A 16,666-nucleotide genomic window follows, 5' to 3' on the forward strand; every position below is an offset into this window, starting at 1 on the left:
ATCTGAAACCACTTTTTCGTTGCCAAATTCCAGCAATCCAAGAGGATTCCTGTGACTTAAGTACAGAACTTCAGTAGTTTTTTTATTTATCTCAGTCACATCCAAATAATGGCCTGGGGATCGTTGGAAAAAATGTATTTGTTTTTCAGTTTTCTCCATTGTGGTTCATATTGTTGGAATGTCACATTTGGACACAAATTAGTCTGGTTTTGGTTCTGATAAGATTTGATAATTGTATTTTTCAGTACATAGAGCACAAGTGGGTTTTAGGATCTTTAGACTCGGAACCATCTTGGAAACTGATGGTGTCACTGTGTGTCTACAAGAAGACAGTAAATCTGTAATTTATTTTAAGTGTCAAATTTTAAATAAAGAGATCCTTCGTTTATCGAGGGGGTTAGGTTCCAAAATGAACCCGTGATAGGCAAAATCCGAAAAAAAGAAACCTTTTTTTTTTTTTTACAATTATTATACAATGGGATTCTATTAATAATAATAATAATAATAATAATAATAATTTCCTTTGTATTGTCATTCTTTGTAACAATGTACACAGAACGAAATGTCGATACATCTGACCCGTTGTAGCGAGTCGATGCAGCCGCAGCCAGAGGGCGCCGCCATTATACCAATTAGGTATGTCTCGGTCGAGGCGCGAACCAGCGACCTCCCAGTCTCAAAGCGGGCACACTACCATCTAGGCTACTGAGCTGGTAATTATACACTGAAACAAAAAAACATATTTAAAGAATCAACCATTGTTCAATTAGTCCTTGGAATAGTTCTGAGGCCAAATCCAGCCTTTCTGTGCTTAGTTTGCATGTTCTCCCTGTGCCCGCGCGAGTTTCCTCTCAAAATCCAAAGATGTGCATGGCACGTTATTTGGTGACTCCAAATTGTCCCTTGGTATAAGTGAGCATATAAAGGGTTGTCTGGACTGTGTGCCCTGCAACTGACTGGCAACCAGGTCAGGATGTCCCCTGCCCACTGCACGAAAATACCTGGGGTGGGCTCCCCGCAACCCAACTGAGGATAATCGGTGCAGATAAGGGATGGTTGGATGGATGGATAGGAATAAAACAGGTATCATTTGCTTGGTAAATTAGTTAAAACAACCAACAAACAGGCCTTTGTTACCCCTGTTTTTGTATGCAGCCATGAAAGAAAAGTTTTGAGATACTATTTAAATGAAGCCCGAGTTGGGTTTTAACTCTTTCAAAAATTTGATAGCAGATTTTAAACTTGTATAGCAAAATAAAATCATCTTTATTTATGGATATGGGGGTAAAAATATTCTATATCAGGCCATCACTAGATACATACTGTTTATTTTTAAACCCCAGTGTGTAATATTTCACCACTTGATGGCACTGTTGACTAATGCCGACAAAAACCAGTGCCACAGCAAGCAAAAAAAATGCCAGACAAACATGGCAGCGACTTAAGTAGGGATTCCACTATGTGAAAGAAATCCAAATTTCTCGACCTATGATTTTTCCATAACAATATTGGTATTGTTGAAGTATTTTTGCTTAGTATTCAAATCAATGTTTTTTTAACCGAATGAAAGGTTTTTTGTAAGAGGCACTCAATATTACACACTATCCCTTTATTTATTTTATGGAATCTACAAAATCGAGTATTTCACCAGAAGTGTGTAGACCTTTTCCATTTTTGCTTTTACATATTGCTTGTGGGGCAAAACTGAACACTTGAAAAATTTAATCCAATACTTTATTTTCGGTACTAGTTATATATGTTGAACAAATGTCAACTAATCAGGAAAAAATAAGTGTGTGCGCAAGGAATAAGCCTACATAAAATAGCATTTGCCTGACAAATGCAATTGAGAAGAAGGCCACCGTTTCTCACATGAACCATTTTCATGCTTTTTTTCCTGGCTAATCCTCTTTATTCCTGTAGGATGTAATGTGCACTAGAGCGTTTTGCCGTGATTAAACACACACACTGGATTTCCGTTACTGTGGTTGCAACAGAAGTGATCACTATCATCAGAGCAGAAGAGCACACCTACTGCCACCGACACAGCTAAGCTACTGACTGGAGCAGGTGGTAAAAGACATCAAGGTGAGCTGCTAAACTGCAGAAGCATCCCATTGTGAATGGCCGTATTTTCCACACCTAAATACACCAATTTGGCCAGAAATTTGACCATGCGCCTTGTATACCGCAGAATACGGAGGACAAGATAGGAAATGCATACACTAATATCTGGAGTGCATTAAAATACAAGGTTTTATTTTAACATTTGAGCAATGATTGATCAAAGAAATAAAGATTTGTGACGTAAATTGCAACACATTGTATGCAACGGGAATCTAACCGAGGTAATGGTGGTGAGAACCCCATCCCGTTACTACTAGACCACCAGTGGTACAAAAGACATACGGCCAGGCATTAGCCGTTATCTTAATATCACAATATTTCTACTCACAGTGCAAGAAACAATTATTTGCATAGTGCATTCTGATGTGGAGATACTGTTTAATCTTTCTTTCCCTTTGCGTCAATAACCTCTCGGTTTAATATATATGTGTACATAAAAAGCCTTGTATAGTATTTTGTTAAAAGACTCTATTCTCTAACATTCATTGGCGAAGATTTGGATAGTGCATTCTGATGTGGAGATACTGTTTAATCGTTCTTTCCCTGTGTGTCAATAACCTCTCGGTTTAATATACTCATGTACATAAAAAGGCTTGTATAGTATTTTGTTAAAAGACTGTTCTCTCTATTCTCCAACATTCATTGGTGAAGATTTGGATAGTGTATTCTGATAGGTTAAGCAGTTTCTCAACTTCTTCAAGCTCTACTACGTACGCATACATATGGAACCAAGAGGTTTTTGACGTACAGGTGAAAAAGTTGACTGTCTAACCTATCAGAATGCACAATGCAAAATCAGGGTTGTGGCACTGTGAGTAAATATAGTGTGATAATGATAGTTCTAATGACTTTCTGTATGTTATCTGTACGACTGGTGGTCTAATAGTATTGTATTGGCGCTCTCACACCACTACTCTGGTTCAATTCGCATTACAGACAAGGTTTTGCAAATAGGAAAAGCGGCACATACTAATGGAATTCAATAATGTGTACCCGTACATAGAAATGCTCTTACTGTAGATTTCATGCGCCAAAAAGTCCGATCCGCCTAATGTGTGTAAAATATATGAAAAAAAGACTATTTTTTGGGGTGCCCCTCATAATCCATTGTGCCTTATAGCGTGGAAAATATGGTAATTGCATTCATTTAGACTGTGTTAGGTGATTACAATGAATAATAACAATGATCAAAAGTCAATTCAATCATTGATCATACTGAATCCTGACTGCATTAATGAACTGTTCACGCATGCCAGTGTTCTCTCTTTTTAGGCGCTGCCGTCTCTAATTGGCTTGATGCTCGTGTGTCTTTGTATGTGTGTCCCCTCTGTGGATGAGACCCCTGAGTGCTCCTTACAACAAGCTTAAGCTGATGAAACCCTTTCATGCAACATGGCGGCTCCAATGCCACGGCACGTGAACAGATTGGGCGAAAAAAGACCAATCGAAGTGGCGATTAGCCTCCTGACGAGGCGGCGGAGTAGCCTCAGCAGGAGGTTCGCTCCGGGGTCCTTCCAGCCGTTTACTCCACTTCAAAATGCTTCAATGCAACAACGTCTCTAATAATCATATGAACAGCTGGTGTTGGATTTATGATGTTCCGCACAATTCCTTAGTATCTTTTTAGAGGATTTTAAATCTTTTAGTTGTGCAAGGTGATGGTTAATGGAAATGACCGACCAGAACAGCGATCTAGGGGGTGAAACAAACGATGATTTGTTGTTGATTATTTTGTCAATTGGTGAGTCAGATAAAATAAAAACAGTTTCATTTCAATGTCTGTTTTGTAAAGCCATATTTCAAATGTACAGTGTAGGACAAATATAATTACGGATGTGCGATACCACAATTTTTCCAAATCAATACTCCATTAGTCATGGATACTGATACCAGGTACATATTCCAGGAATATATAAAATTCTGCTTTCTATGCAATAACATGGACAGTGTGTAATATTTAACCCCTAGATTCTATTGTAATGTGTAGTGCAGGGAACTCCAACCTTTCTTCAAGGCGAGAGCTGATTTTTGTTCAGATTTTTCAAATTACAGGCGCTCCCTTACGAACATTCCAGTTATGAACAACGATACATACGAACATATTTTTTGGGATGTCGAAAGATATCCGGACATAGCTGTAAGTTATTGTATTGTGGACCTTTTTCCGGGTACAGGACAATACTGTAGTGCTTTACGCCGCTACTGGCGTGTGGCGCTGTGAGAGCTCACCCAGAATCCACACTGAAGAAGAAATCCGGCTTCCTCTTCCTGTCACAGTCCCACTTCATTTGTAAACATTATGTACTGTATCTCCAGCGCGCTAAGAACTTTGAAATTTTTATTGTTTTATATCTCATGCATACATTCATTATGGTTGGAGTAAAGTGTAAAGAAGAGGCGAGCTGTTTCATTTGAAATGAAAGTGGAATAAGGAAGTTTGATAGGGTTGAGAAAATGGTGGGACTGCTTTTTTCCGGCCACTTTCTACCACGCAGGAGCAAGTAGCCTAACTCTTGAAGCCCATCTTCCAAAAGTAAGTTAAACTTCACCTTATTTATCTTTATAGAGCATATTATTTGAATAAATGTTTTTCAGTACAAAACAATACAGGTCACTTTTACAAGCCTTAAACATACTCGGGGTTGGGGAGGGTTGCTTTAACTTGATTACTTTCAATTACTTTTGGATTACTCCAATACCATATATGCTAATAAAAGACAAAAGAAACTAAATATGAATAAAATTATGACTCCCAACACGTGGTAAGCTTTCTCTCCTGGCTTTGATCTCTTTGATCTCTGGCAAAACTAACATAAAATGCGACAGAAACAAAATGAAAATAAAGCCAAACAGCTTGCCAACATCATTTTTGCCGTTCCATGTATTCCGTTACCCCCCAAGCCTGCATAAAATTAAGTAATTGTATTCATATTTAGTGTCTTTTGTCTTTTATCTGCATATTTGGTATTGGAGTAATCCAAAAGTAATTGAAAGTAATCAAGTTAAAGTAACCCTACCCAATCCTGAACATACTTATATAAACCTTAAACATACATTCCATACAAAATATAGCACTGACGTTACTTACGGACAAATTCAACTCACAAACGATCGTCCGGAACGCATGTCGTTCGTAATTAGGGGAGTATCTGCACCGCAACGGGCACCAGGTTATCACTATGTTGTTATTCTATAATTACCAGGCTAATTATTGGAAGAAGGCTGAAATGGACTTAGTCAACAACTTAAAGAATAATTTTACTAGAGAAAATAACATTGACCCAGAACTGCTGAGCCATCTTTTTAGAAAAGGTCCGCGGGCACCTCAGCTGTCCCTAGGGGGCACCTAGGTGCTCATTGGCACCATGCTAGAGACTCCTGGTGTGTGCCACTAAAAACGAGTGCTACAAAGCACAAGGAAGATTACACACTATGGAGAGTAAAGTAACCAAACCACAGCATTTTTCTTCTCATTTTTTTGTCCAGGCTTTTCACCAGGTTTTTGTTTTTGAGGGGTACCCTTACCAGTAAGATGGCAGACCAAAATATCAGCTACTACTAGATGAGCCTCATGGATGGCAGATAAACAAGTAGGCTACCTCTAAGTAAGCCTCATGGAATGTAAAATAAATACAAATTTCTTAACCAACGGGAATACAAATTTTTATAGAACAGTTCACGTATTGTTGCTTATTTTCTAAAATCCATTATATTTTTTAAGGAATTATTTCTTTTTTTTACCACCGAGATTCTATAAATAATACACAATGTCCCTTTATTTGGCATTAAAATAAATGAAATTTATCAGTCCTCACCTTTGAGTTTCAATTTTTTTTTATACGGCCACTTGAGGACAGCCACTACTGGTATTGGCTGCTGTAATGAGTTTCGATACCTGAGGCTGATACCATTGACCTACAATATATAGCTAATCATTTTATAGCAATTCCGACATCGGAAAAACAAATGGATTCAGGATGAAGATAATATTTTTATCAGGAGGCACAGAAACTTCAAAAAATATTTACTGATAACAGGACATATTTCTGAGAATTTTTAATCCAAATAGTGATCACAGAAATAATTAACATAGTTGATAAACACTTTTTTCACATTGACATTAATGATAATGTAAAGTGCAGAATACGTTGCATCATTTTTTAATGCTAGTCTATTAATTTCTATTCTCCAAAGTGGTATTTATGCCCAAAACTTGGCAAGAGGAATCATCACATTCATTTAATGGAACAATAGCTGCCAATCTGAAAACTAAACTGGACTTCTTTTTGGGGATCAATTCACTGCATTAGCTTGCCCCAGCAAATCCAGCGAATGGAGTAATCCACATTAATGTGAAAAATGCCCATTCCAATTTGCTCCAGATGCTGCCATTTTTGTCAAATACTAACAATAACAGTAAAACAATGATGCTTATTCAAATCTCCAAAGGGTGTGTGTGCAGTTTTTCAAAAAGTAATCATCAAGACAGAGGCCAAAATGAGATTATCTTTGGCTGGATGATTTGCTGCTTTTAGATAGCGCAGACAAACTACAGCTGCTTTTTGAGTGAGGCATTATGTACTTGGCCCTTCTTGGGCCATCATAGCGGTTCCAAGATGGTATCATGTGGGCATCTGCCTGTGCCCTCATAATGGAGGTGCGGTGGGCCCGGGCTCGAACAAGAATTTCTTTCTTTTGCCGAAGAGAGCGCCAACTGCAGCAGCCGCTCTATTGGCAGCGGTTTCTTAATTGATTTGTAGGCGAGACTCCAGCAAAAATAACAGTCATGTCAAGACAATGCCAAGAACCACACACTTGGGCATCACTAACGTCCGTTTGGCAAAACTTTGCTGCTACTGTATTAATTTGTGTATAACAGCATTTCTTTTCACCTAAAACAGGACTCAAAGTTTGGTTGCGCGAAATACATGAGGTTTTACAGTATTACATTACTGTATCTGTGCAATGATTAATTAGTCAAAAAATATCGCTGACCACCATAGCAAAACATTGAATGCAACGGAAAACAAACCTGGGCCACGGCAGTGAAAGCGCCAAATCTTGAAAAAAAATGGACCACCATGGATACGGCGAACAAACAAAAAGATATCCCATTTTTTTTCTCATCAGACTATTTTTATTAGCACCCACAATAGTCATATGGTCTATTCTTAGAAACAATATCTTAATCACTTGTGTCGACGTTCTTTAATAATTATGGTAATTCTCAATGGCTCGTGCGCAGAGGCCTCTTCATTTCTTTATTGATTCACCTCGCTAACACTTAAACCTGAGCATTGCTGTTTGGTGCAATCACCAATGTCTTAAGAGTTATAAGATTCAATACAGTCTTATATTTGCAATTATATTATATATTTGTATATGTTAGATGGTAACTTAGGCTGTGAAGAGAAACTTTCTGCATATAACGCCCCTATCAAGCTCAAAGTTGAGGATAAAAAGCCTAAAAATTACGGAAATCGAGCAGCAAGCAGAAAGTTCACTGAACCAGAGATGAATATTAGGCAGTGGAGAAAACAGAAAGTAATCCTGAAAGACATAAATAAACACAAAAAGCCAGGCGAGACAAACAACTCTTCGGTGTATCTGATGATGTATCAAACACTGAAGGACATTAAATAACTATTGTTAATTTTTAAGTTGCAATTGTGGTTTACATTGTCAATAAATGATTACAAACATGGCCACACATATTTAACGTCTCTCACTTACAATGTTTAGTTTGAGCTAAAAAAAAAAAAAGTGAAACAAAATTTTTATACCGATTTTCAATAAACAAAAAATTACCAATAGGTCTATAAGTACACGGGTGCACGTTATACATTAATAAATACGCTTTATCTGACGACAAACACTCAAAATTTTAGAAATTTTGTAACTCATCTGTTTGGAATGCAATCGTCAAATTTAAGTAGCAAATCAGATCCCATCCATCAGCCACACTTAACTCACTTTAGTTTACGGTTATTGGCATTAGCTTTAATTTAATTGAGAACTTCAGATGTCAATGTCATTCATTGAGTTAAAAAACAAAATTGGTGACTCCAGGGCTACATTTACGGGTAACAATCTTACGCCAGAAATAAGTTAAAAATCATCTGCTCCTTAATTTTCAATTTTTGTCAATTTTATTCAATATGCGTTTACGAGTCGTGTTGACCGCTAATGTGTCAGAAACCAGGTTAAAGTTTGCTCTTTTTTCACACCAAATTGTTAAAGCAAATCAAGAGTTTCTGTTCTAAACATACAGGAACAGACGCTGCCCTACTCAGGGACCACCGTTCGTAAGTTGAATTTTTTCGTAAGTTGGTTCGGCGCTATATTTCGTATGTTTATGGTTTATGCAAGTATGTTTGAGGTTTGTATAAGTAACCTGTGATGTTTCATACTAAAAAAAATAAACACTTTATAAAATAATATGCTCTATAAATATAAATAACGTGAAGTTTAACTAACTTTTGGAAGATGAGCTTCAAGAGTTAGGGCCTGGTCACACAGCCGTTTGCGTCTGTATCGCGGGTAAAATTTTGCGGGGTTTTTTTGCCCGTGGTTGCCCGCGATGGAAAATGCGCAAAATTGGCCAACCCGCTGTTCATCAGTGGTATGCCCGCAAAACAGACGCCGGCGACTGTTCCGCTTCCTCATCGCGTCATTTCCGCGTCATTTTCTCGTGTGGACCACGGGTATAAAAGCTGCCGAGCCAGCGTTATGCCGAGAAATGCATCCTTGCCGAGATTTGCATCCCCTCGCTACTACAACCACTTTTACCTCGTTTTATCTAACTTTTATATGACTTTTAGGGAATTTAATGGCGAACATATAACCAAAACCACTTTGTCTTGCATTTGTTGGGAATGTAATACAACGGTAATGCACGCCGTATACAAATCACTTTTGAGCAGGTAACATGTTTATTTTGCCTTTTTCTATTCAAATCGCTCGTATTGAAACTGTTATGCACTCTACCATAAAGCTTATTTCTTATTTCTTAGGCACCTACCTCTACCATGGTAAAAAATGGCAGAAAAAAAGTGATCCAACCATTTTCTCAACTGCATCAATCATTCTTATTCCACTTTTATTTCAAAAGAAACGGCTTGCCTCTTCTTTACACCAACCATATTGAATGGATGCACGAGATATTAAACAATAAAAATGTCAAAGTTCTTAGCGCGCTGGAGATAGTGTAGGCGTAGAATGTTAGGTGCGCATGAATGATGTCAGTGGGGCAACGATTGTCGCGAGAGTTGTTGCGAGAGTTTAGTTTTGGAGAGAGTTTGGTGTGTTTACAATTAACGGGTGCTGACGGTTGTCGCTCTCCAAAGAGACCGTAAACGTATTTTTTCATGAACGAGGAGTAATCCATTACCCACACAAAACGACACGCTACATTGGTGGCAGCGGTGGCATTACGAGCAGGTGAAGGAAACATACATGAACTAGAAAGAGGAAGCAGATTTTTTTTTTTACTTGCGGGTGCATGCTGGGTGAAATCTCTCAGCGCCACACGCCGGTAGCGGCGGAAAGAAGCGAATATTTTTCGACCTCCCGAAAAAAATGTTCGTATCTACCATTTTACGTAAGTCAAATAGTCGTAAGTAGGGGAGCGTCTTTATAGCCAGAATGATCAATTTCTTAGAGACCCTAAAAATAACTACAGATACTTGTTCAAGTATTACTTTAACCCCCCTCAATTATTTGACCTTTTTTTCATGGTGCTGAGTTGATGACGACGGAGTCAGATATAACATTGCTACATCTTCTTTTCACCTCTGCTGGTTTCCTGAACACCATAATCAGCTAAGAGTTCTAAATATATGAGAAAGGCTAAAGTCTCACTAAGATTTATAATGAAAAGCAAGATTACATGCACACACACACAAAAAAATTAAAATTATAAAAAAATAAAATAAAAAAAAAAGCAACGGTGCTATGATAAATGGTCTCAGATCACATACCCTAAACTCCTAGAAAGACAAAACCACAAATATTACATTTTCAAGACAAACGTGTGTCAATAATTGAAAAGGACAGTATCCAGTCATTCACTGTCATTGTCGGATTAATGTGTTTAAAGACACATCTTACTTGAATAGGCCGACAGTAAATGAATGAATTCAAGATTTTTATAGTATACAATATAAGTATATAATACACAAAATGTTGACCTAAATAGTTTGGATTGTTATTCAACACAATTTGGCTTTCTAAGACAAAATGTGGCAAATGTTTATTACTGACGAGCTTAACATTTTAACCATTATTTAATATAATAGATGGTTGTGGATTAATTCAATAGTCAATTAGATGTCGGACTAACCAATTCATTCTTGTATCTTTGTGTTTTACTGTTACCCAATGCTAAATCTATTTCATCATGGTCATCCTGGAAGGGGGATTACCACTTGTAAGGCCCCTTCTCAAGCTTTCTAATTTTCCTCATGCTGAGGTTTTACCTTGCCCTCATATCGGTTTTAGATCGGGGGATGGTGTAATTGTAACCTGCGCAGTCCTTTGAAACATTTTGTGATTAAGGTCTATACAAATAAATGTGACTTGACGTATCTTTATTTGACTTCTTATGCATTTTAAAATTGATAGCCTTTCTAGGTAATGTTTTCTTAAAAGATTTGTCCAGGAAAGTTCATGATTCAGTCAAAATAGTATTTAAAGCTACTTTTTCCTATTATTCACCTCGACTATTTTCTTGGGATTTCATCCAAGTCCACTGCCATGCACCTCCCACACAAGGAAATTATGAAAGATCCCTCATAATTTTGCATCATCCATCTTCCCAGAACTGTGATGTTTGAACTTCGCATTCAAACAAAATCTCTCCAACACAAAACGACCTTACTGATGCCAGTTTGACAAAGATCTACTCACGACAGACACACTTGCCAAATGTACCTGTTAAAGTGCATTTTAAACCTTGTTTGAATTCAATTTGATGTACTACTACATTTTTTAAAATATAATTCACGTTTCTCACAGTGGGAAGGACTGAATAGATAACCCCAGATAACCTTCCAGGAGACAAGATAACGAAAGAGGGCCCCGAGCAGGAACAGGAGGTACAGTGTGAGATTCCAAAAGGGGGTGCAGGGCACTGGTGTAAACAATAGAAGACAAACTGCAGTGCAGAAGCTGGGCTGAAGAAAAAGGAGAGTCTGGATAGAGGCCTGAGGTGGTCACATGACCGTTGGGTCAACAACAGAAACCACCGACTAGTCCTGTTAATAGCATACACATCATTAACTTCTGACACGGAACAACATCTGAAATAAGACTTCTATCTTGAATGCTTTGTGCAACACAAAGATGTATAGTTTGTGTAAATGCATGAATACGATTATTTAGATATCTTGACAATTGTATCGAAAAAGAGGTATTGTGTATAAAATTGGGTAATGATATATCATGTGCTGGCTTTTTGGGGATTTCTGTTGCTGCTAAGTGTTATTACACTCTTTTTCATTGCACTATGATTCCAACTTAGTGCCAGTCTCTAAGCACTATCCTGTATATATTTTTCCCATTCAGTCTGACCCTCTTTTAATCTTGTTTCTCTCTTTTCATTCTATATGAAGTGTTTATCCTGGTGTGCCATGTCTAATCTCATTAAAAACAAAGTTCACTACGTTGTTATCAATGACAATAAATACAATTATCATTTTTAGGATAATAATGTCTCATACAAAAAAATATAGTACTGTATATACTATTAAAATACTGAAATAGAATGTGTTTTAATCTAAGCCATTTAGTCGACAAAAATGAAATTAAAAAAAAAAAAAATAAAATTAAAAAAAATATATATATATATATATATATATATAATGACATGTATGACATTCTGTCAAATTATTTATATTGGGGCAACAACGAATCAAATTTAAATTGATGTTATCCATTTTAAGATAGATAAATACTGTATTTTCCAAACTATGAGACACACCTAAAAAAGAAAAATTGCGAGAATTTTTAAAATGGGCCTTATAGTCCGAAAAATATGCTAAATTACATTATAAGAACAATGAAACGCTACAATATAGGGTTACAATTTATAATCAATTCCTTTAGGTGGATAGGTTTCATGGCATTGATGTTCAAAGAAAAACTATTTTCTTTCTGCGTTTTTTTTTCAATTCCATGTACCTTGTAGTCCAGTGTGACTTGTTTTTGAAAAATATTACACATCGGCCTATTTAAGGAGATGCGCTTTATAATCCAGTGCGCCTTATGGTCCGGAAAATATGGTATATTGTTTAACAATAGTTAGCAGATTTCTTAATCTAAAAATATTATTATTAATTCTGGACTATAAGCCGCTACTTTTTCCCCAAACTTTCAACCCTGCGGCTTATTCAATGATGCGGCCAATTTATGTAAATTTTTCTAACGGCCGCCAGAGGCGCTCTAGTACAAAAGATAAGATTTAGACCGGGGGAATATATGCGCCGAGGAAGACTGCAACTTCTTGGCTTGACTAGCGGTGAGAAATCTTTCACTAAAACTGGCCGCATGCAAAAGGCAACTTTTTCGGAAGTCTGCCAGTGGATCCTGACAGCGTGGCGCAGCATCAAAAAATCCACCATCACCAACGGGTTCCGAAAAGCCGTGACGGAGAGGAGGGCACACCAGCGACAGTGACAGCGCGAGTGAGGCTGCGGGAGCGTGGGACAACGTCTCTATGACACTGTTTCTTTCCGACACTGAGGAAGACGACTTTGATGGTTTCAGTTGTAAGGAGGAAGATGAGGACGGTTTACCGTGATTGTTACAAGTACAGTATGTTTTTTTTAAGAGACCCGTTTACTGTGTTGCGAGCGTGTTGCTACCTGTCACAGGCACAGTATGGGATGAAAGTTATATTATTATTATTAAAGCTTTGAAAACTCTGTTGGTGTACCGTCTTTTTTTGTAAATATGTGTAACCATGTATAATATGTTTTTGCAAATGTATATTTTTGTAATGTATTTATTTGTATTTATTTTGAACACTTATTCTGATATTTTTCGGATGGGCAAATTAAAAAGAAGGGGCGTAACAAACGCGGGCTGGCGGGAAGTGGGGACCGGTAAAGGTGAGTGTTTGTGGACACGGCGGACAATAGTGGATATATATTTTTCCCACCCTTACCTTTGGAAATATACACTTTTTTCTTTGGATTACTTTCAACGGGACCCGGACTCTGCCGGTCTGCATCAAACATTAATTACCGGTATCATTTTACATTCATTTAGTCGGCTGTGATTTTTGGAATGTGTACTTTAAAGAAGGATATTCAGTTACAATCGCGAGACTTAAAGTCGGGTCTGGGTTAATTTTGTATTACATTTTTTTAATGTGGGCGCATGCGGCTTATATACAAGTGTGGCTTGTGTAAGTACAAAATCGGTTTTCCTCTCGAAATGTGGTGGGTGTGGCTTATAATAAGGTGTGCTCTATAGTCCCGAAATTACGGTACATTTCATGATACATTTTTTAATGACAAAGTATTATGGGCTACAGCCCCGCGGCACAGAAAATGGATGTATGGATGACAAAATACTTTCAAAGCTTTCAAAAAAAAAGTCAAAAGAGTGTCCCTGTTCCATATTATTTATTCTTAATATTCTTATTACTTCAAACTAGCTGATGATTTCTTTTACATCATAAGGTGTGGACAAAAGAGCTGCAATAATGCAGACATAAATATAAATCAAGTAACGCCAAATACAAAAGAAGAAAAAAATAATAACTGTGCATAACGTATGTTAATAAGGGAGTAAAAATGAATGCAACTTAAGCTTTAGACGTGTCTCGTGTTTGAAATATTGCCGAGCGCTGCATTTGATAACAAAATACCATTTTGAAAAATAAAATAATGTACAAGCAATGATAGAAGCTTATATAAAAAGCAAGGATTGCTTAATCTCTGACCAATAGGAAAATCGACAACATTCTTCCACAATGGTTCCTTTATCGATAACACAGATACTTGCAATAAACTCAATAAGAAGCCAGGACAATGGTGCTGCTGCCGCTTCTTAACCGAAAAGCAAGACAACAATGGAAATTTGCAGTGTAGCACCCCTCATGTGAGGCTTAAAACCATCACTTCGTATCAATTAATTGCAGAATATATTGAAAGCAGATCAAAACATAGTTCTTAGTTAAAGCTCACATATAGATACGTCTATTTAAAATTCATTGCTTTTATTAAAAATATATATTTTTTATTTACATGGACCTCGTTGTTTTTGTGCATCAATGCATCCTTTTTGTCTCCTTGTCTTTTGCTTCGAGAGTCGAGTTTGGTTTAGGGAAAGATAAAATAAGAAAGAAATTGTCATTATGTTGAATGAATGAATGGCCTTTAAGTCATTGTACAAGGATAACTTTTGTGCAAGTAAAAATAATAAAATAAAAGGGTAAAAATGCAAAGAGATAAGAGAGTTAAATAAATAAAAGATATATCATAAATATGTGCGTATTTACAGTGGCATCTAAACAGAACATTATGCTCATTGTGTTTATTGTCTGTCTGAACTCTATGACTGAACTCTTGCATGTAAGGGGGAAGCACTAACTGACAGTGCTTTGGGTTGCCAGCCAATAAATAATGAATTTTATATGGATTAATAAATAAAGAGGAAAAATACAATGTCTGATCACAGCGAGTGAAACATTAAATATTTGTCTTTTGGCGATTTACAGGATGTGTAAGAATTTGGCATGTTAGCCACAAAGGTATTGAAGAAAAAACAAATTCTAAATCATTCTGTTTACATGTCAGATTATTAGTAATAATTCATTGTTGGGGTGGAGTAGGATTTCTTAAGTGTTTCAAATTGAATTGCATAAGTTTCTATTCAATTAAATGTTAAGCAAAATAGATGTTCTGCAATCTCAACCTCCAAATGAAAGCGCCCAGGCTTGTAAACGATCTACTTCTAAACCTTTTTAAAAATAAAGAAGAAAAATACAAATATTGAATCTTTTGTCTTTAGGCGTTTTAACAGGACGTGTGAGAAGAACAAAATACACTTAAAAGTAATTATGTTTATGAGTCAGACTATTTGTGATAGTTCATTGCCCCCTTTGGGTCGTTTTCCTCACATGGTTAGTCTGTGCCTTGCCATAATTGGATTTATTTTATCAATCGCATTTGTATGATAATTGATTTTTTATTTTTATTTTATTTTAACCATTGTGTGTATACGTGTATGTGTTATTTCGGGATGTTGGGTGGAAAAAAGGAAGGGGTCTTAAATTTTCTTATCGTACACTGAATGTTTTATACGGCACTTTAGCAATTTATTGGCTGAAAACTGCTTTACTTTTGATTTGATTTGAAGTGTTACAAGTTAAATTGTTCAAGTTTCTATTTGATGAAATCTAAGGGAAAACAGATGCAATCTGGACCCCTGAAATGAAAACGCCCAAGCACAAAAACGATCTACTTCTTCTTACCTTTTTGTGTCTGTCTTTGAAAGGCAAGGCGGGCCAGGGCATCTCCTGCAGAAAGTCCTGCCACTGCTTCTGCTCCTGGTCCGATGAGACGAAAACCACCTCCAGTTGGTCTCGGTGCTCTGAAGTCTTCTTAAATCGACCGTAAAAGTCGCACAGGCTGCCGTTGAACTGCCGGCAAGGCGCGTTCAGGCCGGAGCCGAAGAACAGACCGAGTAGCGACACGCGCTCGCCCAGCGCTTGCACATCCACTTCGGCTTTCTCGCGGTTGACGAGCCGCTCCCCGAGCACGCTCAGAAGAAGCTCCGACATTGCCGCTTCTGAGGTTCCCCCGAACCGCTGAGGGGCGCCGACGATTCACACCACCCCGCGTCCCGCCCAGCGCCGCGGGTTCAAGTGTGAGTTTGAGGTTTTTTGGGGTGAGCTCCTCCGGGCCCCCTACGAGCGAGGCGAGGCGTCGCGGTGCGTCTCCCCAGCCTAAGAGACTTGGTTCGCAGGCACCCAGCACAGGAATGCACCGCACTTGAAGGCGTCTCGTTGGTGGTGTCCTCGGGAACGATACTGGGTGTCGATATTCCGATACACTCAATTGTGCTGATATTTTCTCTCACTCCTCGGTCACGGGTTTTGGAAATGTTATTTTGGGGCAAATTGCCTTGCCACTTTTCCATTCTTTAAACCATCTGACCAGTGGCGGTTCGATACTAAATTACTCCCTGGGCAACACCCCTTCCAAGCACCCCACCCCCAGGCCCCTACCAGACCCAAAAACTGCCAAGTCACATATTTATCACGAATTAAAGAGGTAGGGATATTTGTCAATTGCACAAATGCTTGAATAATATGAATCCACAATATACATAAAATGGTAAATATATATATATATAAAAAGCTTAAATAATGAATACAGATACACTATATATATATATATATATATATATATATATATATATATATATATATATATATATATAATTTGCCAATGTAAATCACCAAAAGACAAAATGATAAATACAAATACACTATATACATAAAAATGACAAATATTTATCAAGAGAACAA

General features: G+C 37.4%; 1 protein-coding gene across 1 annotated transcript in view; it reads right to left on the reverse strand.

The window, feature by feature from the left end:
• Positions 1–16,172, reverse strand: part of nxn (nucleoredoxin) — a 64,421-nt gene extending 48,249 nt beyond the window's left edge. Inside the window, exon 1 of the mRNA XM_088345667.1 lies at positions 15,608–16,172. Coding sequence (XP_088201793.1) covers positions 15,608–15,916 — 309 coding nt within the window. The 5' untranslated portion in view covers positions 15,917–16,172. The remainder of the gene's footprint in view (positions 1–15,607) is intronic.
• Positions 16,173–16,666: the final 494 nt, after the last annotated feature.

The sequence above is a fragment of the Urocampus carinirostris genome, chromosome 10 (assembly GCF_059441175.1).
Source record: "Urocampus carinirostris isolate Australia breed hairy pipefish chromosome 10, RoL_Ucar_1.0, whole genome shotgun sequence".
Lineage (NCBI taxonomy): Eukaryota > Metazoa > Chordata > Actinopteri > Syngnathiformes > Syngnathidae > Urocampus > Urocampus carinirostris.